Genomic DNA, 27528 nt, shown 5'->3' with positions numbered 1-27528 from the left:
CCCCCACAAGAATTGCATCTTAAATGCTGTGGGTTTGAACAATGCCTGGCTACACAACACTAGTTTGTAAAGATGGGTTTATATTATTTATTCTCTCCCAGGATATTCAGTTTCATCTGAGTGTTGCCACATGCGGGGCATCTTTGCTATCTATATGGAGGTTATTTAGGGGTAGCTGTGAAGTGGAAAGCGAGGCATAACAGATGACAATACACGAGGAACCACTGTGATAGAAAGCTAATGTTTTGTTGAAGCGTTTCTATCTTGGCGGGGGGGCTTTAGCCGCAGCGGTCTGGAACGGTTTGGTGAGCAGTGAAACCGTGTTAACCACAAGTCAGGCTGTCGCGCGAAACATCCCCAACATCCCCTTCTGGTGTTATACCATAACTATGCGACAATATTTACTCTCCCAAATATAAGATGACATTGATTAAAGAGCCAGAGGTTTGTGGCTGATTCAACTTTCAGCTTTTTGGTGGAATTGGACAACAAGGTTCCAATTGCAGCGAGGCAGTTTAGTTTAGCACAATAGGATTGTTTGCATATAAAGCCGAATTTTAATTTCAATATTGCTTAACCTTTCGCTATTGTGTGGATTAAGTACCGCAGCCAAACTGTTGTTGTTTAGCCGTCAGCACAAACTTGTTAGGCGGGTGTATTCTGGGCTGAAGAATAGCATGTTTTGGAGAGGATCCAAATCACTCGGGTGTTGTCAGAACCAGGGTTGTCCCGATCACCTTTTTTTGCTCCCGATCCGATTCCGATCATTTGATTTTGACAATCTGCCGATACCGATTTTTCCCGATCCGATCTTTATGCAATGCATTAAGAGAAAAGGTAACCGATAACGGCTGGTCATCCAACGCGATGAATTCAGCTATCTTGGCTGTTATTTTTTTGGCCTTTTCACTGTTCTGGGGCAGTTTCTCTTTCCTTTTAAAAGTCTCTGAAAGTGTCGGTTCTTTCAGTGCCGTTACCCGAGTGCCCGCTGTGTACTCGTCGTGTTGTTGTTGGTGTTTGTTTCTCAGGTGACGTATTAGATTGGTCGTGTTGAACGTAGCTCTGTTCTTTCCACCACGCGGAACCTCTGCCTTGCAAACATTGCATCTGGCTGTTACACTGCCTTCGCTCAATTTTATAACACTTCCAAACTCCTGACATTTTCTCTGTCCCGACTCCCGAGTCACCAGCTGAACGTGCTTGCTGCTACTATTAGACACTGCGCCCACTCTGTTGCCAGATTTCAGAGAAATAAGCAACCAGGTCTGAAAACAAGCCCAAAGAAAGCAACACATACATGATGTTGTGTGATTTTAAACCAAAACGAAGGCCTCTGGATGACTTTAAGACGTGAACATGGTCATTTTTGTTTTGTAACATTAAATAAAAATAAAAATCCAGATCTCCGATTTTTTTCTCACGATCAGATCGGGACATCTCTAGTCAGAATTATAAATAGAGCCCATTCTTTATAGTGTCCCTGTTGTTCCCCAATATGACCTTAAGCTTATGAGCCCACTGAAGGCTGACGAGCAACTTCCCATCCTGATCATTTGATAATCCTAGGAGCATGTTGATGCACGGTCGGCCTTGGCGGAGCTCTGTGCTTATCGAGTGCAAGTAGAATGATTTATTGCAAGTAAACACTGAAAAATACACTTTACCTCCCTATATCAAAAAGTTACTTATTGTTTTGTTTGACGGAACCTCTCCAAACTACGATTATAATCTGGAACAAGTACATGTATTCCTTCTTTAAATAACTGTGTCAAGGTGCCCTAATGGTTAAGCGGCATACCATTCAGCCACAATCTGTTTGTGTTGTTTTATCTGTGATGTCACCCTTCCTGCACGTCTCACAGGTCGTAGGTATCAGCAGAGGTGTCCAGTGACATGTGCCCTGCAGGCCTGACATCTGCAGAGTTGGACTATTTTCTCCATCTGAGTACGAGACTAGTGAATGCATCGTTCATTTCAGCCCCCGAGAAAGGCTCTGTCATTTAATGTAAACATCAGAGAAGGTGAAGCTTAATGTGTAAGTAAGTTGGATATCTTTTAATCAAACTCTTGAAAAGCTCCAGTCATGTGCACTTGGGCTCGATTTAGGAAAAGAAAGTAATGTTCCCCATGTGGTGTGTAAATGCTATCAGGCTGCATCAAATCGTTTAAATGGAATTCTAAGATTGTACCTCCGTCATTTTCAGTTGCTGGCGATCGGTAGATAACACAGAATAATCAGAGCGTATGTTTGTGTTGCTGGGCGACTAAAAATGCTTCGTTTTACCTCGAGAAACAATTGTATCATGACCGGCAAGGCGAGAAGTAAAACGTTCCCCCGTCCATTATGAAACGGATAAGCCAAAATCCCGCTCAGCCTTCCTCCTCCTCCTCCTCTGTACCCTTTCTTACGCACGCACACGCACGCACACACACACACACTCTAACTGTGAGGGGCCCCTTGCTTTTCATAACAAAGGCCCCGTCTAACCCAAGCGTGCGGCCGAGTATTGCGTGGCAGAGTGGAAAGCTGTGTGAGTGAGTGGGAAGCCCTGCGAGCAACCCGGCGTGTCAGGTGTCACTGACATCTGTGCATGTGGGTCGGTGTGTGTTAATGTCCGTCTGTGTGATGCCTCTTTCTTTCAGCAGTTACAAGGTGATACAATACCAACACATTTAGAACAAAAACATAGTAAAACTCTCAAAACAAAAACAGACGAGGAGAAAACAAAAAATCAGTAACAACCTAGTGAGTACTTGTGCTGTTATATGAATGCCCGTAGTTATAACCATTGACTGTGTATATAAGGTCATAACCCATATCCTCTTTCATGTAAGGGGCAATTGGGGACCAGTTCCAAACAAACTCATCCAGAGTTCCTCTTAACACTTGAGATAACCTTTTTAAAATGGAAAAATGTGATGCCTCTTAATTGCGCTTCTCAGCCCGGTCTTTGACCCTTTGCTGTTCAGGCCAGCTTAAGCTCCACCGGTCTCTCAAATGCAAAAAATAATTTCCAGGCTTGTTTGTGTAAAGTAAGTGTGGGGGTGGGTTTTGAGTTGATAGAAGCGATTGGAGCGTGGCCCCTTGCAACATTTTGACACAAGATGAGGAATCTTTGCTGGTGAGCTCAGCGCTGTTGTTTTTTTGTGGGGGGGGTTTCAGCTCTGGTGTTTTTCTTTTTCCTTCTTCGCTCTTTACCTCCCTCCCCACAAGCCTCTGCTCTTCTTCGCCCCCCCTTTTCTCCCCCATGCTCCTCACTGTCCCTCTGAGCCGGTCATTAATGTTACAGCCTCCCCCCTCTTCAACTCAAACGGACCCAGCTGGGGGAGAACATAGCTTTTTTTGGCTAGCAGGCTGTGCAGTCTCTGAAGGCTTTCCAGAGGTCACGGCGAGTGTAATGCATGTGTGTCTCTGTATGTTCTCATTCCATACTTCACACTCTTTTTTTTTTTTTTTATGTCTACACTTAAGCGTACAGTGACCCGAACATCGACCCCTGAGGCATCCCTCTGCTTCAGTCTTCAGTTCAACACGGCCAATATCGCTTCAGCTCATCTGCTGGATCAAAGAAATTGGCTTTTAATGAACATTCCTCCCTCTCCCCCCCCCCCCCCCCCCCCCCCCGTCTTCCCCTTTCCTCTTGCAGAGAAGCGATGAGGAATTACCTGAAGGAGCGAGGTGACCAAACCGTCATGATCCTGCACGCAAAAGTTGCACAGAAATCCTATGGCAATGAGAAAAGGTGAGTGAAATACTACAGCAGTCTTTCTTATATCAAGGTCTCCACAGGCATGGTAATCATCATAAGAAGTTGTTGGATATGAAAAAATTAAATAAAGCCGTGAAGGTTTTTGAAAATGTAACGGATTCATAGATGGAAAATTCCCCCGATTTCGTCATTATTTGCAATCTCTGAAGCTCCCTCTCTGGGGTACTATTAACTTCAGATTATTTAGCTGATTTATTTTTTCCCGTCTCCCGAGTAATCCTTTTTTTGTTAAATATGCAGATTCGCTTTCTTGCTGAAAGTTAGATAAGAAGATCGATAACACTTTCACGTCTGGTCGATAAATCTAAAGCTATTGCTGGCAGACCGTTTCTTGGCAATAATAGGCAACTAAATCACAGATACCAGCACCTTCAAAGCTCGCCTATTGACACGGTATGTCTTGTTTGATGAATCTTTGAAACAACTGAAGTGTAGTTTTTATTTTCCTGGGAGCTGGGTGGCTGTTTCCAGTCTTAATGGCAAGATAGGCTAAGATGCAGCCTTAGAAGAAATGTCAAACAATTCCTTTTAATGTGAAAAAGACCGTTTTTTGTTAAGAAATGTAGCCCTTACTCTAATTTGGATTCCTTTTTGTTGTGTGCTCCAAATAACGAGTAAAAAGCCACGTGTGTCGATGTGTCAACGTGGTGTTTAAAAAACCTTTATACACCCTGACTTATCGCTGATTGCAATCGGCTAAAAGGGAGCTATTAATGATATGTCACGCAACACACACTTGGCCCCCTTTTTGTTGCAAGGGATTTATGGAGAGGTAGCGTATGTCACTCGAGGGGAATCGGGCTAATGGAGTGAATGAAAAACACACATTCCTGCTGGCCTCGGTGCATCTTGGGTACCTCAACCTTTCTGACCTGCGAGAGGTCAGGGGAGGAAACGAGAGGCGACCTCCGGTGTGAGGCCACGTTCAGGTGAAGGCGGAAGGAAGGGACGCAGGGGCAAAGGGAATAGATAAAAGGCTCCGGGGGTGTACCAGTGGCATTTAGGTGTAAGGTTCAAGGACCTGTTGCTCTTTTTTGTTGTAATTTCCATGCTTCAGTTTTGTCTCTCTCTTTAACTCATCATCCTCATCCTCTTCCTGTAACTCTGCTCTCACCTTTTTACCTCTCACTCTCAAACCTTTTATAGCTTTTCCCTTCCCCCCCACTCTTTCTTTCTCGCTCGTTATGCAACTCTCTTCAGCCCTCTGTCCTCCGTCCTGTTTTCCTGGCCGCGATGCAGCACTGCTTGCGATCTCATCAGGCGTATCTCTGGGGCAAATCAGCTGTTTGCGGGCCAAATCTAAGACACCTGAGAGAGTTGGAGCAACATCGGGGGAAAGAGATCCAGACTCGGATTCCTCAGATAAATCCTAGCCGTCTAGTTAAAGCAAGGCAACTGTCAGAATTCAAACACTCCTGTCGCACTCATTTGTTCAAGTTTGGTGTTAATTGCCGGATTATGTGTTGCTCAAAGACGTGGCGATGCAGGGGTTAAATGAGTCTGTTTCAACATGCTGTGGCTCGCAGAGACACCATGATGTTCATGTTCTGCACACCTCTGATGACTTGTGCATGTACAGAAACAAGGGAGTCTAAGAAAGTGGGTGCAACAAAAATGCAAATATGCCGTCTCCCTCTTTCTGTCTGCGCTTTTTATAGGAGGTGAAAGTAGACTAACACCCACGGAGACAGACAGCGGTGTTGCGAAACAGGTCGCTTTCCAGTTTCACACTGACACACATGAATTTACTTGAAGTTATGCTGGTTCTGTGATGAGACATTCGATACGGCTTACGTTGCCATTCTTCTGAATTGAGTTGTAAGGGATTCGAGGGCATGTCGACTCCTGACATGGGGGGGGAACAAGTTACCTTTTTTTCTTGACACGTCTTTTTTTGTTTCACAAGATCAGTTTCATGCTGGATTGCACATGTTCACATCTGCTAAATGAGGCTTGACAGCTTTAGGAAAGAGTGCTTAGTTCAATTGTACTTCACAGTGTGTCGATAAAGGTCTGGTTGATGCTTGGCACAGGTCTGCCCTCTTCTGGTGTAAATGGGGAGATGCATAATGCCAGTTTGCTCTATTTAAAGTGGTTTTAAAGTCTTTCCTTAGGACAAATGATGTTTACGATTCATGGAGAATTTCTTTTATCTTTTTCATCCGGGCTGATTGATTAAAAACACAACAATATTTAAAGAAACAGACTGAATTATTTGTTATCCAAGTAAAGAAATGTCACAAACATCCGCTCCTCGGTGGGAAAGATATTTGTGACGGTTGCACCATTTTCAAACTAAAAGTTTAAAAATACGAAAATAAAATATTATAAAAATATTGACATTAACAATGTAATTTAAGATAAAATAAAAAAATATATATTCACAAAAGAAGTACATTAACATTAAGATATTAATGTTGAAAGCCAGATTATTGATAAAACAGTGCATCTTTCATGTGTGCTAAATAATCTTAAATATTTGTGCTTGTGTCCAGGTTCTTCTGCCCTCCCCCCTGCGTGTACCTGATGGGCAGCGGCTGGAAGAAAAAGAAGGAGCAGATGGAGCGGGACGGCTGCTCCGAGCAGGAGTCGCAGCCCTGCGCCTTCATCGGCATCGGCAACAGCGACCAAGAAATGCAACAGCTTAACTTAGAGGGAAAGGTACGTTACATCATGTGTCACTCACTTATTTACCTTCTCACGGAAATGCACTTGAAGCTGACAAACCTACATACTTTACCTCCAGTAATAATACTTAGTCGCCTTCACCTCTTCTCAAGGTTAAATTCCTTCCATTTGTCTGTTGTGAGCGGGGAAATATGTAACCGGTGACATGGTAACTCATCACTTAAAGAATAAATGGAATGTGAGCCGTGTTCTCGTGTCACTTTTCTGTATATCTTTTCCAAGACATGCTGCACAGAAAACGTCCTTTGCAGCTAAAGAATAACAGATCTAATGCATTCTGATGTATCTTCCCCTCCTTGTCCGCCCAGAATTATTGCACAGCCAAAACCTTGTACATATCTGACTCCGACAAGAGAAAGCACTTCATGTTGTCTGTCAAGATGTTCTACGGCAACAGCACTGACATCGGCGTCTTCCTCAGCAAGAGGATCAAAGTCATCTCCAAGCCCTCCAAAAAGAAGCAGTCCCTAAAGAACGCTGACCGTGAGTTTCTGCTTGTTTGTCACACACACATTCACACACACGTTTGTCTCTTGTCTGTGCCGGGGACACTGATGACATTTGATAGACGTGGGTGTAAGCACTTTCACTGACTTGTGAAACTGGAAGTTCGGGTCTGAACTTTAGATGTAAAATTATTTTGTTTAGGTTTAGCTTAAAGCAGTAAAAAGTGTAAAAAAAAGACTTTTTTTCTTCTTCTTTTTTCCACACTGGTGGAATATCAAAACCACAGCCCGCCCGGGGTGCAAAACGCATCAATGAAAGCGACCCTCTACCACACAAAACAACACCTGTAAATAACCCAATGTGTGTTCTTTGAAATTGAAAAGGATATTGTTTGTTAATTTCGTTGCAGTTGTATGTCTTAAGTGTAATTTGGCATGCTTTTATTTTGAAGGCGAGTTTACGCTGTTGACAGTTGTTGTTGCTATGGAAACAAGAAACGTTTCACAGCAGGCGGAAATTGTCATAAAGTCTGCGATAATAAAGCCCACCCATTTAGAGGGAAGATATGAATATGATTGGTCAATTGTACTGTCATTTGACATTACTCTCTCGTTCAGTTACTATAGATGGCCCTCTGTGAATTCATAGCTGGCCATCCAATCAGCTCCTGTCTTCACAGACTCGCAGAGAGGAGCTTCTTTCATTTAACCCTTCACATTCAAACAGAAACTGAATAGGCAGATTCAAAGGATTTATTTCTTTGGAAATGTTATTTTAAATACAATTTAATCAAGTTATTTTTGGTAAAACTAATGACAAATATTTCTAAAAACATATTTAAAAAAATATATAAAGAAAAATATAATTTTTAATGTTTTTAAATATTATTTTGTAGAATATCATAGGCCCTCAGAGACAGGCTCGCCACTGGTAAAAATCTCTCATACACACATGTGAAAGGCTCTCACAGACACACACAACAGCGTTGCAGTCGGGAAGAAAAGCAATGTGGAGCGAGAGAGAGAGCGAGAGAGCAAGAGAGAGAGCACACCTTTATCTATTTAATAAAGTTGTAAAAAATAAAGTAAGAAATCATTCCAATGTGTACTATAAGACAGTAAACATTTTAGGGGGAGGGATCAGTCAAATATGCATAAATAAAAAGAAAGAATGCTAACTAGGTAACATAAGATAAGAATAAACAAGTTTAAATGATTTGTTGTGATCATATTCTTAATTATTATTAAAATAATTAAATTGCATACATTTTATTTTAGTAAACACTGAAAACAGGTCCCACAGACCCAAACAGCACTCAAAGGTTAAAGGTAGCATATAATAATGTTAAAATGTGCTAAATATATACACTGCAAAAAAACAAAAAAGAGGAGTAAAAGTAGCGCACGACTTGTTTTATTTTTTGAAATAAAAAGGTTGGAGACCCCTGTTATAGAACGATACATTTGACAATTTTAAGCTTGGCCTACCATTTTATTGGAGCGATGAGGAACAGGTGGGGCTTGAAAAGGCAAAAGTGGGGAATGCCAGAAAAAGTTTGAGAACCACTGGCTTAAAGACACATAAGAACGCACGTTAAATATATAAAAGCACATTTATTTATACAAAAAGGTATTTACTTTAACAGTTGCACTTTTCAGTCTTTTGATATTGTTGACACATTTTACTTTCAATTATGTTATTTCTCTACTTTCATTCCCTTTTTTAAATTGATGTATGCATACATGTATGCATACATTTATTTATTGATTTTATGCATTAAACACATTCTAATACAACGTCTATGGCAGTGTATAAATAATAATAACAATAAAAAATGTAATTGGAAAAACTATTTTTATAGCTGAATGTGAAGTTTAAAGAATACAAATGTACCTAATTTGTTTACTAAAATGTTTGCGTTTTCCTATGTAATCTTATATCAGTATTCTTATGATGTGTCACCACTAGAGGGCGCGGTAGCTTCACTTGAGTGTCCGGTAACCCAGTTCTGTCACATGTTAACACAACTGTAGTGACACATCACCTCTGCTCAGATTTCCCACACTGTTATCGCTGCAAGAGGTCCTTTTTTTGCCGTTATGTAACCTTCCAGTCTGTGTTTTTTTTCTTTTGGTTTCTCCACAGTGTGCATCGCATCAGGGACCAAGGTGGCGCTCTTCAACCGGCTCCGGTCCCAAACAGTCAGCACGCGCTACCTTCACGTGGAGGGCGGAAACTTCCACGCCAGCTCCCAGCAATGGGGCGCCTTTTACATCCACCTGTGTACGTCTCTGTCAGTAACACAAACATTTAGAAAAAAGCTTAGAATTGTACAGTATAGAGATGGCCCACAAATGAAACTTGTGCTTGTCTTATGTTGTACTTCTTAACTATAAATGTAAAATTATATTACGCCGTAGTATTCATGTTAACCCTATTCTTTTTAACCCTCAGATGCATCACTGGGTCTTTTTTGACCCGGTGAGGTGGTTTTGTTGAAGTATCTTTGTAATTACATTTTTTATCATTTCATATTCCAGTTATTCCTCAAAAAACATGTTTTGGATATCATGCAATCCATCCATCTTCTCCCGCTTATCTGTGGTCGGGTCGCGACCACGGATAAGCGGTCGCGGGGGTAGCAGCATTACAAATTTGAATGGCATGATATTCACTCAATTAAAGTTGCAAACATTTTCTAACATATCTTAGTCGATAAGAAAAAAGCCCAATGACCTGTTTACTTAACAAGCTTGAAATGCACCCTCTCTATTTCTCCTTATTATAATCAATCTCAGGCTTCTGTTTTCAGGGATGAGCTGCCAACACTCACACGCATCATTGACCTACAGTTGATTGATTGTGCTAACTTATAACTGAACTTATGAGGCGATATACCTCTCGTGAGCGGCCCAGACCTTCGTATATTTTTCTGTATGTGGCCCTCGGTGAAAGAAGTTTGACACCCCTGCTATAGAGGTTCAGTGTGAGGAGTGTGGGCTTGTCACTTTGTCTTCACGTAAAAAGCCCACGCTGATTCATAGTAATTACACAGCTGATGCATCACATCAAACACAGGGATTGATTGAATATGGATTGAAAATGTCATGGCTTTGCTGCAGCGCTGACTTCTTCTTGTGTTTCCAGTGGATGACGAGGAGTCAGAAGGAGAAGAGTTCACTGTGAGAGACGGTTACATCCACTACGGCCAGACAGTGAAGCTGGTGTGCTCTGTCACCGGCATGGCCCTGCCCAGACTGGTAAACCAAACACAACATTTGAGATTACAAATCATTGTTTTTGTTGATAAGTAGACTAGAACTCTCAAAGCAGCATTTCCATTAAAAAAAAGAATTGTGTAAGTCAACGTGTCCGGGAAGATTTCAAGGTTTGTATTTATGGGCTCAGAACAGTCTCCTAATACACACATGCACACAGAAGGATTCACACTTGTATGTCATGATCCGCAAAAGGATCCACACTTGTGTTTTTCAATTCACACACAAATGTGTTCCGTTTCATATACATGTAGATAAAATCCAATTACAGAAAAAAGTTTTACATATGTATTTTTGATCCACACATATTTGTTTTCCGTTTAAAACCTCTGCACCTGCAACACAAACCGCTTTCTGTGCACGGATCGCTGTGCATTCGTGTGTGGGTTTTTTGAGACTCCCCTGACGCTCACCCGATTCGTACTTGTAATTTTTTCTATCTATAGCCAATCAGATGTCTCCTCAATTCTAAGCCAATCACATGAGCGTCCAGTTATACTTCACTCACGTTTATGTCCATATCGATCAGATCCAGCTCTCCTGATCGGCCTTTATAGAGAGCACCGATCAAACTATTAAGAGTGAATATCGGCCGATAATGACCGGCGGGGCTCCCCCCCGTTAACAGTTCACTGTCTAGCACTGGCTTCGTAGTGCACTGATCGATTAGGCTAAGCTAACCTGTAGCTGCTCCCTCCACACTCACAACAACTTCATACAGACATAAATAAAGCAGCTGTATTCGCCATACAGGAAACACACATTTAAAACGGTTTTGCCTGCCGTTTTTGTGTACACAAGCATTCATCAATGGTTCGGAAAGTGGCGCTGTACCTTAATAATACAAAGGCTTGTATTTGCGTGCATTTCCTGTTTGAAAACTGAGAGTGGAGGGTGTCCTGAGATTAGCGCCTGCAGGCAGGCTCCATGGACCTGTCAGCTCCGGACTGGCAAAATGCGTACATGAAGTGCTACGTCATGAACGCAAGAAATCTACCCTCGTGGGGGCGCGCTCATGTGATTGGCTTAGAATTGAGGAGACATCTGATTGGCTATAGATAGAAAAATTACAAGTACGAATCGGCTGACCGTCAGGGGAGTCTCAAAAAACCCACACACGAATGCACAGCGATCCGTGCACAGGAAGCGGTTTGTGTTTGCAGGTTCAGGGGATTTAAACGGAAAACAAATATGTGAGGATCAAAAATACATATGTAAAACTTTTTTCTGTATTTGGATTTTATTTACATGTATATGAAACGGAACACGTTTGTGTGTGCATTGAAAAACACAAGTGTGAATCCGGAAATACAAGTGTGAATCCTTCTGTGTGCATGTGTGTATTATGAGACTGTTCTGAGCCCATATGTATTGGTCAAATATTATCTGGTTTTATCATTAAATTATGAAAAACATTTGATGGCAGGCTATATAAAGAATGACTTTATATAGGTTTGTACATTCATGTCAGATGTTGGTCATAGATTGCTTAATACAGGCGAATAGAATATAGCAGGCATAGTTTGCAGTTTGGGACACATTAGACTAATATTGGCTAGTAGTCGCATTTTCCCAAAAAAATCACGTTACACATTTTTGTAAGGATTTAACAAACAATCGACACACATGTTAATCATTGGGTTAAGAGGTAAAGATTTATGAATTTCATCAATCTGCATTTAATCTAACTATTGACAAAAAGGCGAATAAGCAATTTTCCAAAAGTGTTGAATTATTAATTTAATATCAGTTGCCAAACAAAAAGACCTTGTTTGTTTTAGTTTGCTAGTCTCATGTCACTTGTACAATTATATGTTTTTCTTCAAAAGCACATACTGAGCTTTCTGCTTGCCTCCCTTCTGTCCATCCATCATTTTTTTCTGCTTCCCCCTACCCTTAACTCCTGTCATTTATCTTTATTTATCATTTATCCCTGTCAAATTATACAAATAGTGTTTCTTTCTTTAGGCTTTTCTGTGCTTCTAATCTATCTTTTTCTTCCCCCATCAGATAATCCGTAAAGTGGACAAGCAGACGGCGCTGCTGGACGCCGACGACCCCGTCTCCCAGCTCCACAAGTGTGCCTTCTACCTGAAGGACACAGAGCGCATGTACCTGTGCCTATCCCAAGAAAGGATCATCCAGTTTCAAGTGAGTGTCTCAGCCAACCTCCCTTTTCTTACATCTCTTCCTTTCAGGTCACTTCACCCTCAGATCCAGTTAATCTTCTGCTGTTCAGGGAGGATTCAGGATGATTGGTTTAGCATTTTGAAATAGGGAGCCATTTCTGTCCCATTTAAAGTAGACTGAAAGCAATTTGAGCTCTGTATGGAGATGTTTCAGGACAAGATGCCTTTTCGTCTTTGAAGAAAAGTGTGCACTCTACTCCTTTTACTTTTTAAGATGGTCATAAATCCAAAGTAGTCTTAATTTGATGCAATTGTTGGTGGTTATCTCTGCCCTGATGTGCATTAAGGTTTCTGTCTCCTCTACTCCAAGGCCACTCCATGCCCAAAGGAACCAAACAAGGAGATGATCAATGACGGCGCCTCCTGGACAATCATCAGCACAGACAAGGCTGAATACACTTTCTACGAGGGCATGGGCCCCGTGCACTCACCTGTCACCCCCGTGCCTGTGGTAGAGAGCTTACAGGTAGACACAGAAGAGACATTCTTTTTAAATACAAGGGCCCCAACACAAAGCCTTGTGGTACTCCTGTAGTCCGTGAACATAAATCTGGGTTCAGTCCTTTTTAATATGTGTTCTTTGTCCTCAGCTAAATGGTGGAGGAGACGTCGCCATGCTGGAGCTGACGGGACAGAACTTCACTTCAAATCTGCGGGTCTGGTTCGGAGATGTCGAAGCGGAGACCATGTACAGGTAATTTGTCTTAAAGATCACATCTTACATGACAGACATTTTTGTTATTGTTCTCCCCAATCGACTTTTTCCTGTTTTTGTCCAAATCATATTCATTCACTTTTTCTCATCAGTATCCAAAATGCCCATTACAGCTTATTCAACAATTTATTAGGGATAATACATTCATTGGAAATGATTGACTTGAGATGAATGAATATAAAGGATATATGAATAAGTTATAAATGTAATTTAAATGAATAAAAGCTTTCAAAATGCGTAATGCTGCAGATCCTTTGGATGCCTAATGGACTAAATCAAGTTGTATAATCCTCAGTTTTCCAACATTGGAAGTAGTTTTTCTTTGACTGGGCCAAAAACCTTTAAAAGCCAAGGTTCTGCAATGTTACAGCTTTGTCCTTGGCTTTCATTCTGTCATATTGAGTTTATACACAGATCATATTTAATCTGTTTATCAGTACCACCCACCAAGCATTAAATCGGAGACAGCGGAGGAGAATGAAAAGTCCAGACTAACCACTGTCGGGGAAAGAACCTCCGAGATGTTACTGCGGCCTTATACGGGGTTCTTACGGTCATTAAAAACCTGGAAAAGTTCTGGAAATTCAAAATGCTAATTCCAGGCCCTGGAAAGTTATGGAAAACAATATTTTTGAAAAAGTCATGGAAATGTAACTAAAGTTGCATGAAATATAATTTATATTTTATTTAATCGCCAAAATAGTAATACTATAATGATAATAAATACTGTATCGTATACAGTAATGAAACGTAAAATTACATTTAACTGACGAGGTGTTTTGCTGGTGAGAGATTTTAGTGGCTTTAGCATGTAGAAGCTAGTAAGCTACTATTTGATTTGTTTTAGATAGGACCAACATGTTTCATATGCAGACCTTATTTTCCTGTTCCATGTGGTACCGCTGAGAAAGAGTAATTTTTTGGTCATGGAAAATGAGGTAAAGGTCATGGAGAAGCCATTGAAAATCATTGGTGAAAAAGTGTATGAACCCTGCTTATAATTAAAGAGTCTCTGTTGCTATTCCTAGAACTGATATTATTCTGTATAATCACTAAGATAAGCTTTTTTGTTTTGGAACATCTTCCTACTTTGTAAGTTCTATAACACTTTTAAAACCCTGTTGGAAAAATATCTTTTTAGATACTTGAACATTTGCAGATGTAATAATCCCTCTCAATTTTAGAATAGTATATTTTGTTTATATTTTCTGGTGAGCAGAGTTTGCTCCTAAAACTCACTCTTTTTGGAAAAAGATAAATATCATTTTGTTATCTTATGCACCTGTAAAATAGTGGTTTCAGTGTATCAAGGAATATTTTAAGGGCTACAACAAAAATAAATGTACTCGATTTAAACACAAAGAGACCCCTGTGTGACTATACCTCTAACATGTGTGTCGTCGTCGTCGTCCCTGCAGGTGTGCGGAGAGCATGCTGTGCGTGGTGCCCGACATCTCTGCCTTCCGCGAGGGCTGGCGCTGGGTGCGGCAGCCCGTGCAGGTGCCCGTCACGCTGGTCAGGAACGACGGCATCATCTATTCCACCACGCTGACCTTCACCTACACGCCGGAGCCGGGGCCGCGGCCGCACTGCAGCGCCGCCGGGGCCATCCTGCGGTCCGGGAACTCCACCCTGCTCAGCAACAGCAGCCAGGAGCCCGGCGTGTATGGCCCCAACAGCACCTCCAACGCGGGGGTCACGTCTTCATCATCCACCGCCGCGGCCGTGGTCTCCTAACGCACACAGGCGGCCACTCTATATGCCTTGAGAGCGAATGTACCAGAAGGTATATAAAGACTACGGGAAATAATAAACAAAGACTCTAAAGTGCTGCGTATACATTTTGGATACAAAGAAGCTGAAAAATTGGTGGGAGTAAAAGGAGCGAACGCAGGGGGAATCTGAAGGCCGAGCGACATCACGGCGCTGTCAGCCAATGGGAATAAGCGCTCCGTGACACGCCCCCTCTCCTGCGGTTACTTTAGGGACCTGCCTATCCACTTCTGGTGTTTCGGAACGAGTGAAGTTCCTTCAAGCACCGGCACCTTTCTACGGCCACAACAACAATACATCCAACGTGTACAAAAACAAGTCCCTCGAAAGGAAAGTATATTTTTGCGCCCTCCCAAAAAACCCCTCTCGCCACTTGTTTTATAATTATTCCGTTTTGTTTTGTTATTTTCGCGTTGATTTCCTAAAGGGGGCTGGATGTATTGTTGTTGGAGGGAGGATGCAGAGGGACACACATAAAACGTGACGATAACATAGTTTTTATGGACCAAGGATCTTGTATAAGCTTTAGTAAAGGTACATTTTTCTCCATACCTTTTTTGTATTAAACATATAGTACACTTTTGTTACCAAATAGTTTCTATTCTTCCTCTGAGCTTGGGCTTTGTTTCCCCCCTTTCTGAGGTCCAAAATCCCAACCTGTATGTTATTGTGACCTTACTACAAACGCCTGCTTTTTCAACCTTTTGGATTTCCTTTGTTTGTTTTTTGATACACTTGCTTCTTCTGTTGGGGAAAAAATCTGAAGTCTGGGTTGTTTATTTTACATAAGGTTGTATTTGTTTGTTGTTTGTTTTTTGAATTGGGGAATAACCTCAGATGGCCCATGTTTTATCATTGGTTTTTATGAAGTCTTTAAAAAGAAAAGCTTTAAGCAACGCCTCTGCCTTGCCTGCAATACTCTATGTGCGCTATGTTCTCCTTCGGACAAGTATACACATCAGTACATCTCACGTGGAGTCATAGCAACATTTGCAGAAAAACTAGACTTCCGTGGTTACGAAAAACAAGTCATTTTTCAAACAAGCGTAGTCATTGACTTAAAATGATAGCCTTAGTACTGTATATTCTTACTGTGTACACAGTCAAACCGCTCACATATCTACTATCCTGTATCTGTTGCGCTCACTGTTAGCTTATCATGATGTAGTGAAAAAACTACACCGAGCAAGGTGTCTTCCAGTGGTGGCATTTAACCCAAAAAAAAAACTTTTCAATTTGATGTGGCCTTACCGATAACTTCAATTACAAAAAAAAAACCGTGCTTCACCTTTTTCTTATCTGCTCACGTTGGAGGAACCTGTGCATAGAACAAGCTAATGCCTCGCTTCTCATCACAGCAGCGGTTCGAGCTCCACCTTTATCATGCAAAGCAGCCTTCCGGAAAGAGTCTCTTCGGTGTACAATATGCCCGTTTTTTATTCTCATGCGGTGCGCGGCACCTTTCCACTTTTGGTACAATGTCTCACGAGCGCCGTAAGCTCTTTTGTCAGCCTTCTTTTTAAAACAAAAAAAATCTCCTGTGGTTTTATTGTCTTTGCAGAAAACAAGCGTGTGTGTGTACATCGTAGACTCCGAGTAGTTGCTCTCATCCGTGTTCATGGCGACCGCGTCTCCTGTAGGAGTTTAAAGGCCTTCTAAATGTGTGTTAATGAAGATTTCCAAACAGAACAGCAATATTGTCATTTCATCGTCTTTTGTCCGCCTGAGCACTAGTTCACCAGCCAGCAAATATGTGTGTGTGGGTATGTTTGTGTGTGTGTGTGAGAGACTGTCATATGTAGTTGCTGTAATGGAATATTGAGTCAGACTCGCTCCATTTCAAAAGTGTGTTCCAACTGCTCTCCCAAAAAAAAGCGACTGGGGTGTTTCTTCCTTCCACCAGGATCCAAATGTGCGATAAGATAAACATTCAAAGGCAATACTTGTGATCTTAGTATTACAGTACAACTGTATACACTTCTGGGGGAAACGGAACAACAAAACTGTAACTTGAATGTCTGCTTAATGAAGTATTTCTTACAAACAAACCCTTGAAATAGGAACAAAAAAGGATTCGCTTGCACCCCCCTTTTCGATGTAAAAAAGATTAAGTTATGCCCCCGTTTCGCCGCCCACCTGTCAGTCATTAATATTAAATGTTTTATATTGTAATATTTTTTTAAATTATTGGTACAAAGTCTCCCCTTGTCTTATGTCAAAACAGAAAAAGAAAAAGTGCATTATTGCCCGTGCTGCCTCAGTTGTCCTGGGAGTGTCATTTTTTTCTTTTTATAACAAAAAGAGGCCACTTCCTGTTCATCCTGGAGACCGTGGAGGTGCTGCAGCGGCAGTGTAGCGCCACATGTTTGAGCTGCAGGTCAACCTGAACCCTTTACACACAGAATCTTAACTGTAGATTTTTAACGTGAGTGTTTTTTCGAATAAGTTCAGCGAGTTTTTAACCTAGCTTCTGCATTAGCATCACGCCTTCCTCCTTCCTTAACCCCCCCCAGAGCTTTTGGATATTTTCGTTTACATGCGGCGTTGCCTCTTACAGTTCACCACCTCCGGCTTCTCATCATCTCGAGCAGCTTTGTCACATTAGCTCAAATAACTAATAAAGGGGGTGATGCATGCTTTTAAAAAACAATGTGTCGCCTTGACAATCTCAGCTGGTTTACAGTTAATTTCTCTCTGAAGAGACACGGAACATACTCCAAGGGGGGATGAGCTATCAAAAAGGGGTCAAACAATGTTACACACCTTCTGAAATAACTAAAAAGCGAAAGAGGAAACATCTCATTCAGCGATGCTTCTTAACCGGTTTCTTTCTCTTTGTGTCTGGTCATATTTGTTCTTCCAAAAGCAGCTGTTCTTGTGTTTGTTTGTTTTTTATAATGAGCTCTGAACAATGTATGTATCTTCTAATATGCCAAATGTCTTTTATAATGTAGTTTTCATGCACTGCTAAACAAAACGGGGCAGAGTGAGAGGCAGCTTTAAACAAATACAAAAAAAGGAGTGTGAAGCCCTTCTCTGTCGCACTCAGCCTTACTTCTCCTTAAGACTATGGGCTGTTTGCACTGCAGAGCGCTCACCCTTTCCCTTTCTCGCTCACACATTTCATTCTCACTCTTTCCCGCTCATGTTTCTGTACGTACATTCGGAGTCTCCCCCCTCCCTTTTTTTGTTTTGAACACGCAGCCTGTTATGCTTAGCTTCGCTACAGTTGGATCACCTTTCCGTTGTCATTCTCCCGCTCCTCTCCTCTCATTCTCTTTCACTCTCACTGTATCTGTGTATTATTCTAGTAAATGGTAAGCAGAGGTGTCATTGTGGTAGTATACTCAGTGCTCAAAGGGTTGCTGATGGTAGAAACCTGTGCCGTTTGTAACATTTAGCAATAACGTCAAAACAAAGGGGGCGGTTTTTTTAAATAACATGTTAGTTTTGTTTTTGTACATATTGCAGCTCCAGGTCATGCTCAAATCTGTATGTCATTAAAAGAAGAAAAAAAACGAGAAAAAAAAACTTGCAATATTGGCATAAAAATGAAAAATAAAAAAGTGATATAAAATCTCGCTTTGTGTTATGTTTTTAATTGTCATCAGAAGCGCAGAGAAGCATTGTATAATACACTTTTACAGAATAAATGAATAACCCAGTCTTTTCTTGCTCCAGTGACGGATACGCTCTCAGGGCTTTTAGCATCCTCCAAGCCCAAATGGAGCTCTTATCCTTGGGAAGGAGTCCCAGAATATAGAGCCTATTCTTTTTCCACCACTCGTCTAATGCCCTTTGTCCTTTTTGGATCCACTTTCGATAAAGCCGTTAAAAGCTCCACGTTACTTTGCCCTGAGCCTTCGCAGACTCAGGTCTTTATATGGTCAACCAGACGCTGGTTTTCCAGAGATGGCTTGTGTGTCTGACTGTACATAACAAAAAGAACACAATACAACCCCCGAAACAACTATCAGATGTCTATAAACCTGTAAAACGATTGATTACATTCAATTGTGTTCATATTTAAAAGGACTTGTGTCAAAATAGGCACATCTTCATGCAATAAAACAACTCAAAAATATTCATAAATGCATCAAACCTACACTGTAAATAGGAATTTATACAACATCGACATACAGAAACAAGAAAACAAAAAGTTGCTACATGAATGCTGCTATATTTAACAGTTGGAATCAGTAGAAATCAGGTGCCGGGAATTCACTCTTTGAAGAAGATAGAGGGGATACAGGACAGGTGTTCAAAGTCCCACTACATGATAAGGCCTCTCCAGCTCCCATAGCACAGTACAGCCCCCGTAGGCACACACACATACATATACCCACACACACACACTAGGTCAAGGACAAGAGCAGCACTATTTGTGCACCGCAGGACTGTTTTGAAGCTGCCGATTACAGTTGCATTGTGACTGGCGGCCAATGCTGCAGTGTACACGACAGATACCCGTTTACACACAAGTCTGATTTTAAAGGACCATAGCAGTCATCGCTGTTATCATGAAATGCTCACATCAGAGCTGACCATTTGGTGTTGAAGATCTTTCTTTAATGTATTTTCCCGCCTTCTAGGCAGCCATGAGTTTGCAGTTATTTCCATCAAATGGAGCTAGCAACAGGAGGTGATTAGCATAGCTTAGCATAAAGGACATTTGTATATAAACAGGAACAGCTTACTCTTTTTTCCCCCTTGTTTGATGTTTTTCTAATTTTGTTGGAGTAAAGAATTAAAAAAAATCTTTATTTGTCTTGGTGTTGCGAGAAGTAATTAGCAGTTAGCTAATAGCTAAGCTAACTGCCTGGCTATACAGGCTAATTTACACTCAACACATCCTTGAGGGTCCACTTTGGTCCTTGTGTGGCATCAGATTGCTGCCTAAAATGTGCAGATCTTGGTGTGAACTGTTTTCAAGATTGGTAAGTAACAATATTTATACTTTTTTGTAATTTTGATAAACTAATCTTATCGTGCGGTCTATTATTTTGAGCCAAATCTTGATCTTTTACTAAACGTAACCAATAACTATTGTTGTTTTGTTACCAACTGTTTGAAACTGGGTCCGCAATCTGGAAGAAAATACGTTTACCTGAAGCATAATTGAAAATGCAGTTCAGTCGTATGGGAATGTAACATTTTAAACGGTGGAAAACCAAAAAAACTATTGTTCTGCTTTGTGAGGCCCTTTTAAGGCTGAACGTGATCAGGTGTCAGTCAACCAGCTTCGACACACTGTAGCTTTCGGTGCCATAGCTGCTTATAAACTAGTGACATAAGCACTGTGAAGGCTTGACATTAAAACAACTCATTTTTTAAGTGTTTGCACACACATCGATCGAGTTTAAGTCAGCTCACTCCAGGCTGACGGACGGATGCCGGTGTAGGTGAAGCGTGTGTTGGCTCCGCTTGGCGGGGTATGACCATTCTGCTCGGGGTTTTTTGGCCCCGCTCTTAATCTGCCCAATTCCCCTTTAGCGGTCCCGCTTCCAGCCGACCTCCCCAGGCCACCGCTGCTCCTCAGGCAGCTGCAGCAGGTGAACGTGGCCAGCATGCCTTGGCGGAAGCGCGTGTTCATGAAGCAGTAGATGATGGGGTTGACGCAGGCCGAGGTGTAGGACAGCAGGTGGATGTAGGAGATGGGCGCCCCGGTGAGGCGGTAGGCCGAGCGCCGGTCGAAAGCCTGCCACGCGTTGACCACGAAGATGGGGGTCCAGCACAGGAAGAAGAGGAAGACGATGACCAGGAGCATGCGAATCACACGCTTCTTGGCCATCAGGTTGGCTGTGGAGCTGCTGCTGCTGCACACACGCTCTGCTTTGGGCTTGATACTGGAGCTGCCTCCACCCCCAGTGATGCTCTTCCTTTTGGACTGCAGCATGTAACACCCGTCACTGTCACCAGGCTTTATGCTGCCAGTGCTGGATTGTCTTTCTGCCAGGGGAGAGATTTTGTTAAGAAAAGACCAAGTGTCGATTTTTTATCAGCAGTCTAAAAGTACTTATGGCTCAGAAAGTCACAAAAATAAGTTTGATTGTATAGAAGTCTATGATAACATATACTTTTCAACTGATTAGGTACCTCAGTAAAGATTTTCCTGACAACATAATGTCAATTGCTTCTTCTTAAATATAGCATGATTTTCCATTTGTAAATTATTTACAAATTCATTATTTACAACACTATTTTAAACATCTGATCAAATCTATTGTGCCCAGCTAACATAATTATTTATCCATTTTCTTTTACATATATGAAAGAATACTTCTGATCCGTCTTTAGATTTGTATCATCAGGAAAAAAAACAGTGAGCTTGGAGCTGATTAAAACAGCCATTGTGGTATTTACCATAGGATCAAAAACAGAATAATGCCAGCATTGTCCTTTTATAATTGTATATTTCAATACCTCTGATTGACTTTCTGCTGGACAGTTCAAACGAGATGCCACGGTAAAGCTCCACACAAATGAGTCCGTAGGCTGTCATCATGATGATCCCGGGGATTAGGAAGAGCATCAACAACAGGCACACGTACCTGCAAGGGCCACATTGCAAACGTTTATCATTATATTAAACCTTTTATTTTGTAGGGTCATCTCTGTCGTGCAGGAGGATTTCCCCAAGAGGTCGTCTCTCACCAGCACACTGAGCAAATCAATAAAGGCGCCATCTGAAATTAGCAACAGGCTACTTTTACACTTCATCTAAGTGCATCTGACTGACTGTGAGGACAGCCTGCTGGGACACTAAAGGTACGACGCCTAATGCACTTATTCTCAGCTCACCAGGACTGCTGGATGACGTCGTTGGGCCACACCAGGCGGCACATGTACCCGGTGCTGTTGTTGTAGCGCGTGAAAGGCTTGAGGTTGCTAGAAATGGGGTACGGCAGCATCAGGATGAAGGACACAACCCAAGTGGCAGTGATGACCTTGGCGGCGTGAGATTTGGTTTGCCACGTCCTCGAAGTCAACGGGTTGCAAATGGCACTGTAGCGCTCCAGGGAAATGGCCACCAAGTTGAAGGTGGAAACACACACAGAGACACCTGCAAAGAACAGAGAATCCCGAAAATGTGATGATTTAGTTTTTGGCCCTGATTTATTAAAAAACTATAATATGACATTTCAGTGCTGTAATCTCATGAGCTGGCCATATCTGACCATATTAATAATATCATTTGTTTAAGTAAAAGTGTACCATTATAGTACCCTGAACAAAAATATAAACGCAACACTTTTGTTTTTGCTCCCATTTTTCATGAGATGAACTCAAAGATCTAAAACATTTTCTATACTGTATACACAAAATAACCATTTATCTCAAATATTGTTCACAAATCTGAAAAAATCTGTGATTGTGAGCACTTCTCCTTTGCCGAGATCATCCATCCCACCTCACAGGTGTGGCATATCAAGATGCTGATTAGACAGCATGATTATTGCACAGGTGTGCCTTAGGCTGGCCACAATAAAAGGCCACTCTGAAACGTGCATTTTTGCTTTATTGGGGGGGTCTGGGGGGGGTCCGAAAACCAGGCAGTATCTGGTGTGAGGGTTAGGGTAATGTTGTGAATCGAGTGGCCCATGGTGGTGGTGGGGTTTTGGTATGGTACACAGGCCACTCGATTCACAACATTACCCTAACCCTAACCCTACCCCTCACACCAGATACTGCCTGGTTTTCGGACCCCCCCAGACCCCCCCAATAAAGCAAAAATGCACGTTTCAGAGTGGCCTTTTATTGTGGCCAGCCTAAGGCACACCTGTGCAATAATCATGCTGTCTAATCAGCATCTTGATATGCCACACCTTTGAGGTGGGATGGATTATCTCGGCAAAGGAGAAGTGCTCACTATCACAGATTTTTTCAGATTTGTGAACAATATTTGAGATAAATGGTTATTTTGTGTATATAGAAAATGTTTTAGGTCTTTGAGTTCATCTCATGAAAAATGGGAGCAAAAACAAAAGTGTTGCGTTTATATTTTTGTTCAGTGTAGATAGAGCCAGGGGTCAGTTAGCTTAGCTTAGCATTCACACTCGAATCAGGGAGAAATAGCCTGGCTTTTGCTATCTCATCTTGATGCTATGACTAATACTAAAGTTTAAGCTAAAGAAGTAATTATTGTTACTAATTAATAAACATACCACTATTTTTCTTGGTGGATAGAAGCCATTAGTTTGGTTATTAGGTTAAAAGGGCAGTCCGTAATGATTTGGAAACACAAATGACAACGTAGCTAGCTAGCAAGCTAACCACGGCAATCGTCATTGCACACTACCCTGTCGAAATTCATGAAAACAAATTCAAAGTGTACGACATAGAAGTGTAACAGAACTGAGACACAACAGCACAATAGGCTGTAGCTTCATACTTGATGAAAAGACAACAAGGTGGTTTCAAACTTTTGGCGAGAAATCAAAGTGCATTTCCTAAATTGTAACTATTCCTTTAATTAGTATCATTTCCCTCCAGCTTTTAGTTGTTTTAATCTCTACCATGGGCTTTGTAACACCTAATGATCAGCATCCTCACAACATGTCACCGTGTTTACTCCAGTGACTGTGATGCTATGGAAAATTCATTTTTCGTCACATTAAATGTAGCCACAGAGCCACAGAGCATATCCTGTCTGTTAACACACTGAGTAACAATAACAAGAAGGACTATAAATACATTGAAATGATGGCTGTGTACGAACATATACAGTCTATGGTACGAACCCATAGGAGCGACGCATAAACAGATAAACACACGGACGAATTAGGTAATAAACCTGGATGACAGCGCTCTGATCTCACTACGGGAGGATGTAAGGGGCAAAAGTGAAAATTAGATTTCCTATCGGACCTGTAATCAGATGAAAATGAAATATTAGTAAAGTTGCATCATCTGTAATGACTACACCTTATTACAAGGGTGCTCTGAGAGGTATAGCTGACTGCTGTGGATCTTTTGAGAAACAGTTTTAGAGTAATCTAAATAGGTAATTAGCATTTGACAAGTAATCAGTCAATTAGTTTCAAATTGTGCTCTTGGAGTCTAACTATGAGTTTATCTTAAAGCACAGACGGAAAAAAATGTTTAATCAAATTTACGGTAACTCAATATATCTGGGTTTTGGACAGACAAAACAAGACGTTTACATCAACTTTTTTACAATTATCTGACATTTATATCGGGATATCAATTGAAAATCGAAATAATTATTAGATTTAGCCCTAACTGATTTTATTTGTGGTTTGGTAATGTGCAAACTTTGGTTATATTTAACCCAATTATGTTAATTTCAGCTCTGCACAAAGAGGAATAAAGAATAAAACTGCTTCTCCGTATTATGGCAGGAAAATCAACACTGTTCTTCGTAAGGAGGTGGGCTTTTGTAATGAGTATTTCACTGACTTCTTACTAATTAAAAATGTAACTATTATTTAGGTAACTAATAAGGGTTAAGTTAGGTCGCTGTTTTAATTATAACCTCACCCCCTGTTCTCATTTGATTTGCTTCTTCCTCCCTAAAGCGGGTCTGGTTGTGTTCTTGCTCTGAGCTGTCTCATGTTCAGCCGCTGTGTCTAACATCACACTTCTGTGGGCTGCATATTGGAACATATTGGAGAGCTGCATGTACGTACACGCCCAGATTCAAAGTGAATGCAGTGAAGCTTCCTGCGGCAGACGAGTGTGGAAACAGCCTTTATTGTCACACATTCGGCACACACATCATTATATACAGTGAAGCTCAAGAATCTAAGTTCGGCTGAAACTAATTTGAGATGTTTGGAGATGAAAACAAATATATCCAATTGCTTTTTATACATAAAATATGTATTTGGGTTGTGGCTGATCCTTCTACACACCATACAGCATGTTGCTCAAGACTCTAATTTTGGACTCTGTTAATATTCAGGAGGTTAAATCCACCATAAAAGGGAGAGTTGACGAGGGCTTTTTTTAGCTCATTAAACCACAAGGAGCATTAGAACATGCAAGGAAATTAATTAACCTTATGCTGAACACGGCCTAAGGTGACTTCAATTATCCTCCATCTTTAACACAATATTGCACAATTTCCACAGTTGACTAATTTGCATGGCAGAAATTATACGAAATGGCAATGGAATAATGGATAACTGCAAAATGTGTACACGTTTAAATGCAGAATTTGACAATTTGGAGTCTCCTTTAGCTTTCTTTGAGTAAAACTAAACCCACTGGGGGATAATAGTAGATTTTAACAATATGTGGGTGAAAGAAAATCCCAAATCATTGACAAAAGTGTGACATTTTAATGCAAAGCAAGATTTCAATGTAGGTTGTATCCAAATGTAACGATAACCAACGACTCAGCACTTACCCATGAAGTACATGACCAGCTTGCATGTGCCGGTGCCGAAGATGAAGTCCCTCATGAGGTTGGGGATGAGGGTGAAGGGGATGCAGAACAGGGACACCATCAGGTCGCTGATGGAGAGGGACAGCAAGAACAGGTTGGTGACGGTCCTCATGCGCCTGTTCCTCACCAGGACCCCGATGATGAGGCTGTTACCCAGAACGCTGAGGAGGAAGATGAGGCTGTAGAGGATGATCCGCACTGTCTGGTTGATGTCTGAAAGGAGAGGGAGACAAACTGTGGGCATGTCATTCTTAAAAATGTTTCTATTTTTGGTTTTGATATATTTTATCCCACTTAAAACTCGTATAAAGCAAATGGATCAGAATATCTGGGAATCACCATGATTATCCTAAATGAAATGTCTCATGTTTGATTATCCCTCTTAGATTTTTTCCACAGAAATAGATAGATACACGGAAAGATAGATAGAAAGAAAGATAGAAACTTTATTCATCCCAAGTTGAGAAATTGTTTTCTCAAAACAGCATTTTTGTCAGACATTACAAAATGTCTTAAAAATAGAATAAAATACAAATAAATTGAAATAAACATTCAAAGCAAATATATTCACAGTAAAAATTCATATATTCAAAAGAGTATCTAAGAATAACCACTATGCAATATTCTGAACACATTAGAATACTAATAGACCAGACAAAATGTGCAAGCTCTGTGCCATTTAACCCTTTATCCAGTGGCCGGAATTGCATGCATTTCTCTTCACTTGACATTGGCAGAACTAGAGTCTTTGTGACAACATATGTGTCACTACAACATAAAGCAGACTTCGTTATCTGACCCTGAGTCATGCGTAATGCGCACTGACGCCAAGCAAATGCCCAAAGCTGTCGCTGTTAAGGCAGAAACACTGGATTTAATTGATTGCATTTTCAATAAAAATGAATATCAAAATGCAGAATGCAGTGATCTTTTATTGGACATGAGGTTTCTTGTGACTTTATAGTGATATGCAATAAATAAGAGTCACTGTACCTTTTGTTTCGGGTGACGGCTCCTGCTCGCTCTGGCACTCCGAAATGTTGATCCCGAAATTACATAAAATCTGGTTAAGATCAGTCGAATTAATGAGCATTTCGTGTAACGTGAACGTCTCCATGTCGCTTTCTCCCTTGTCGCCTCAAGTAAAATCACTCATATCAGAACAGCATGCTCTTGCAAGATAAAGAAAATGCTCCAAAGGATCAAAAATGTATATCAATAACTCCTTTACTGTCGATTAAAAAGAAGAACAAAATAATTGTTATAAGGATATATATTGTTGTACAAGTTCCAATAGGACGCTCTGTGTCTGGTGCGCTCCTCTCGTGCTCAGCATTTCCATCTACTGACAGGATCGCATTCCTCAGTGTTCAGCCCGCCGTTAGGGTCTGCACAAGTTAGCCCCCCCCCTCCCCTTTTTATTTTAAATAAATAAAACACTCATAAATCATTGTAGTAATAGAGATGAGACACTGGGGTAAGTAGGTTTTCTTCATGGACCATTCTTCTTCTTTATTAATACCTCAAATATGTCTAATTTCCCAGATCATTTGTAAGAGAGAACAAATTCAAGGTGCGTAACCGAAATTAACTTAATGTAAGATGTCAGGTATCCGGGGCCTGTGCTGTGTGGATACTTACAGTGTGCCAATGCTTACATCGGAAAGCATGGTTTTCCTTTTGTAGCATTTCATGTGACATATCAGCAGCAACATGAAGCTCATGTCCAAACAATGCAAACTCAAATATTTAGGAATCAGACACATGTTGAGCCAAGATATTACAATTATTGTTATATTCATTAGGAAATCCCTGGAAGAGAAATATGTAGAAAGAGTTGGTGATATTTTAGGGCTGGTATTATAATCAAACACATGAATTGCCCTATATGTTACAACATTTGTCAAATTCACAATGAAACACCCACATTTAGAACACATCTTAATTTTGTGTCTCGTTAATAAGAGGAAAACACACTTGAATAGGCAAGAGTGTTGAGGTCAACAAAAAACATTATGTGACTATTTCAAAAATGGGAAATAGGGAAGAAATCCCACGATTGTTTACTACCAAAACGTAAAAGTATTCCATACTACGAGTAAAAGTGTTTTAACAGGCTAAATGTACTCAACAGTCAAAGTAGTATTCAATCTGCATACAACTACATCTGTCAAGGTATGTTATTGGATGATATTCACTACCTTATAAGCTGATGAGATATAACATTGAATTATATTTTGTAATCTGATTTTATAAG

General features: G+C 40.9%; 2 protein-coding genes across 3 annotated transcripts in view; one reads left to right on the top strand and one right to left on the bottom strand.

Annotated features, from left to right (window-relative positions):
- The window catches only part of rbpjb (recombination signal binding protein for immunoglobulin kappa J region b), a 49990-nt gene extending 31549 nt beyond the window's left edge, over positions 1-18441 (top strand). The window contains exons 3-11 of the mRNA XM_034105681.2: positions 3648-3743; positions 6266-6431; positions 6767-6941; positions 9051-9188; positions 10053-10165; positions 12194-12334; positions 12683-12838; positions 12963-13066; positions 14506-18441. Coding sequence (XP_033961572.1) covers positions 3648-3743; positions 6266-6431; positions 6767-6941; positions 9051-9188; positions 10053-10165; positions 12194-12334; positions 12683-12838; positions 12963-13066; positions 14506-14824 — 1408 coding nt within the window. The 3' untranslated portion in view covers positions 14825-18441. The remainder of the gene's footprint in view (positions 1-3647; positions 3744-6265; positions 6432-6766; positions 6942-9050; positions 9189-10052; positions 10166-12193; positions 12335-12682; positions 12839-12962; positions 13067-14505) is intronic.
- Positions 18442-18444: 3 nt separating this feature from the next.
- Positions 18445-26597, bottom strand: cckar (cholecystokinin A receptor). Of its 2 annotated transcripts, none has more exons than XM_034105678.2 (5): positions 26265-26597; positions 25233-25505; positions 21662-21923; positions 21284-21411; positions 18445-20809 (listed from the first exon to the last, which is right to left on the bottom strand). In XM_034105678.2, the coding sequence occupies exons 1-5, from the start codon at positions 26386-26388 to the stop codon at positions 20220-20222; spliced, it is 1377 nt and encodes a 458-aa protein (XP_033961569.1). In that variant the 5' UTR covers positions 26389-26597; the 3' UTR covers positions 18445-20219. The 2 variants fall into 2 exon arrangements, with proteins under 2 accessions (XP_033961569.1, XP_033961570.1); XM_034105679.2 differs by having other exon boundaries at positions 25233-25484.
- Positions 26598-27528: the final 931 nt, after the last annotated feature.

Source organism: Pseudochaenichthys georgianus, chromosome 18 (assembly GCF_902827115.2).
Source record: "Pseudochaenichthys georgianus chromosome 18, fPseGeo1.2, whole genome shotgun sequence".
In the NCBI taxonomy this organism is placed as follows: Eukaryota; Metazoa; Chordata; class Actinopteri; order Perciformes; family Channichthyidae; genus Pseudochaenichthys; species Pseudochaenichthys georgianus.
Note: the sequence above shows the minus strand (reverse complement) of the source record. Positions and strands in the feature narration are given on the sequence as shown.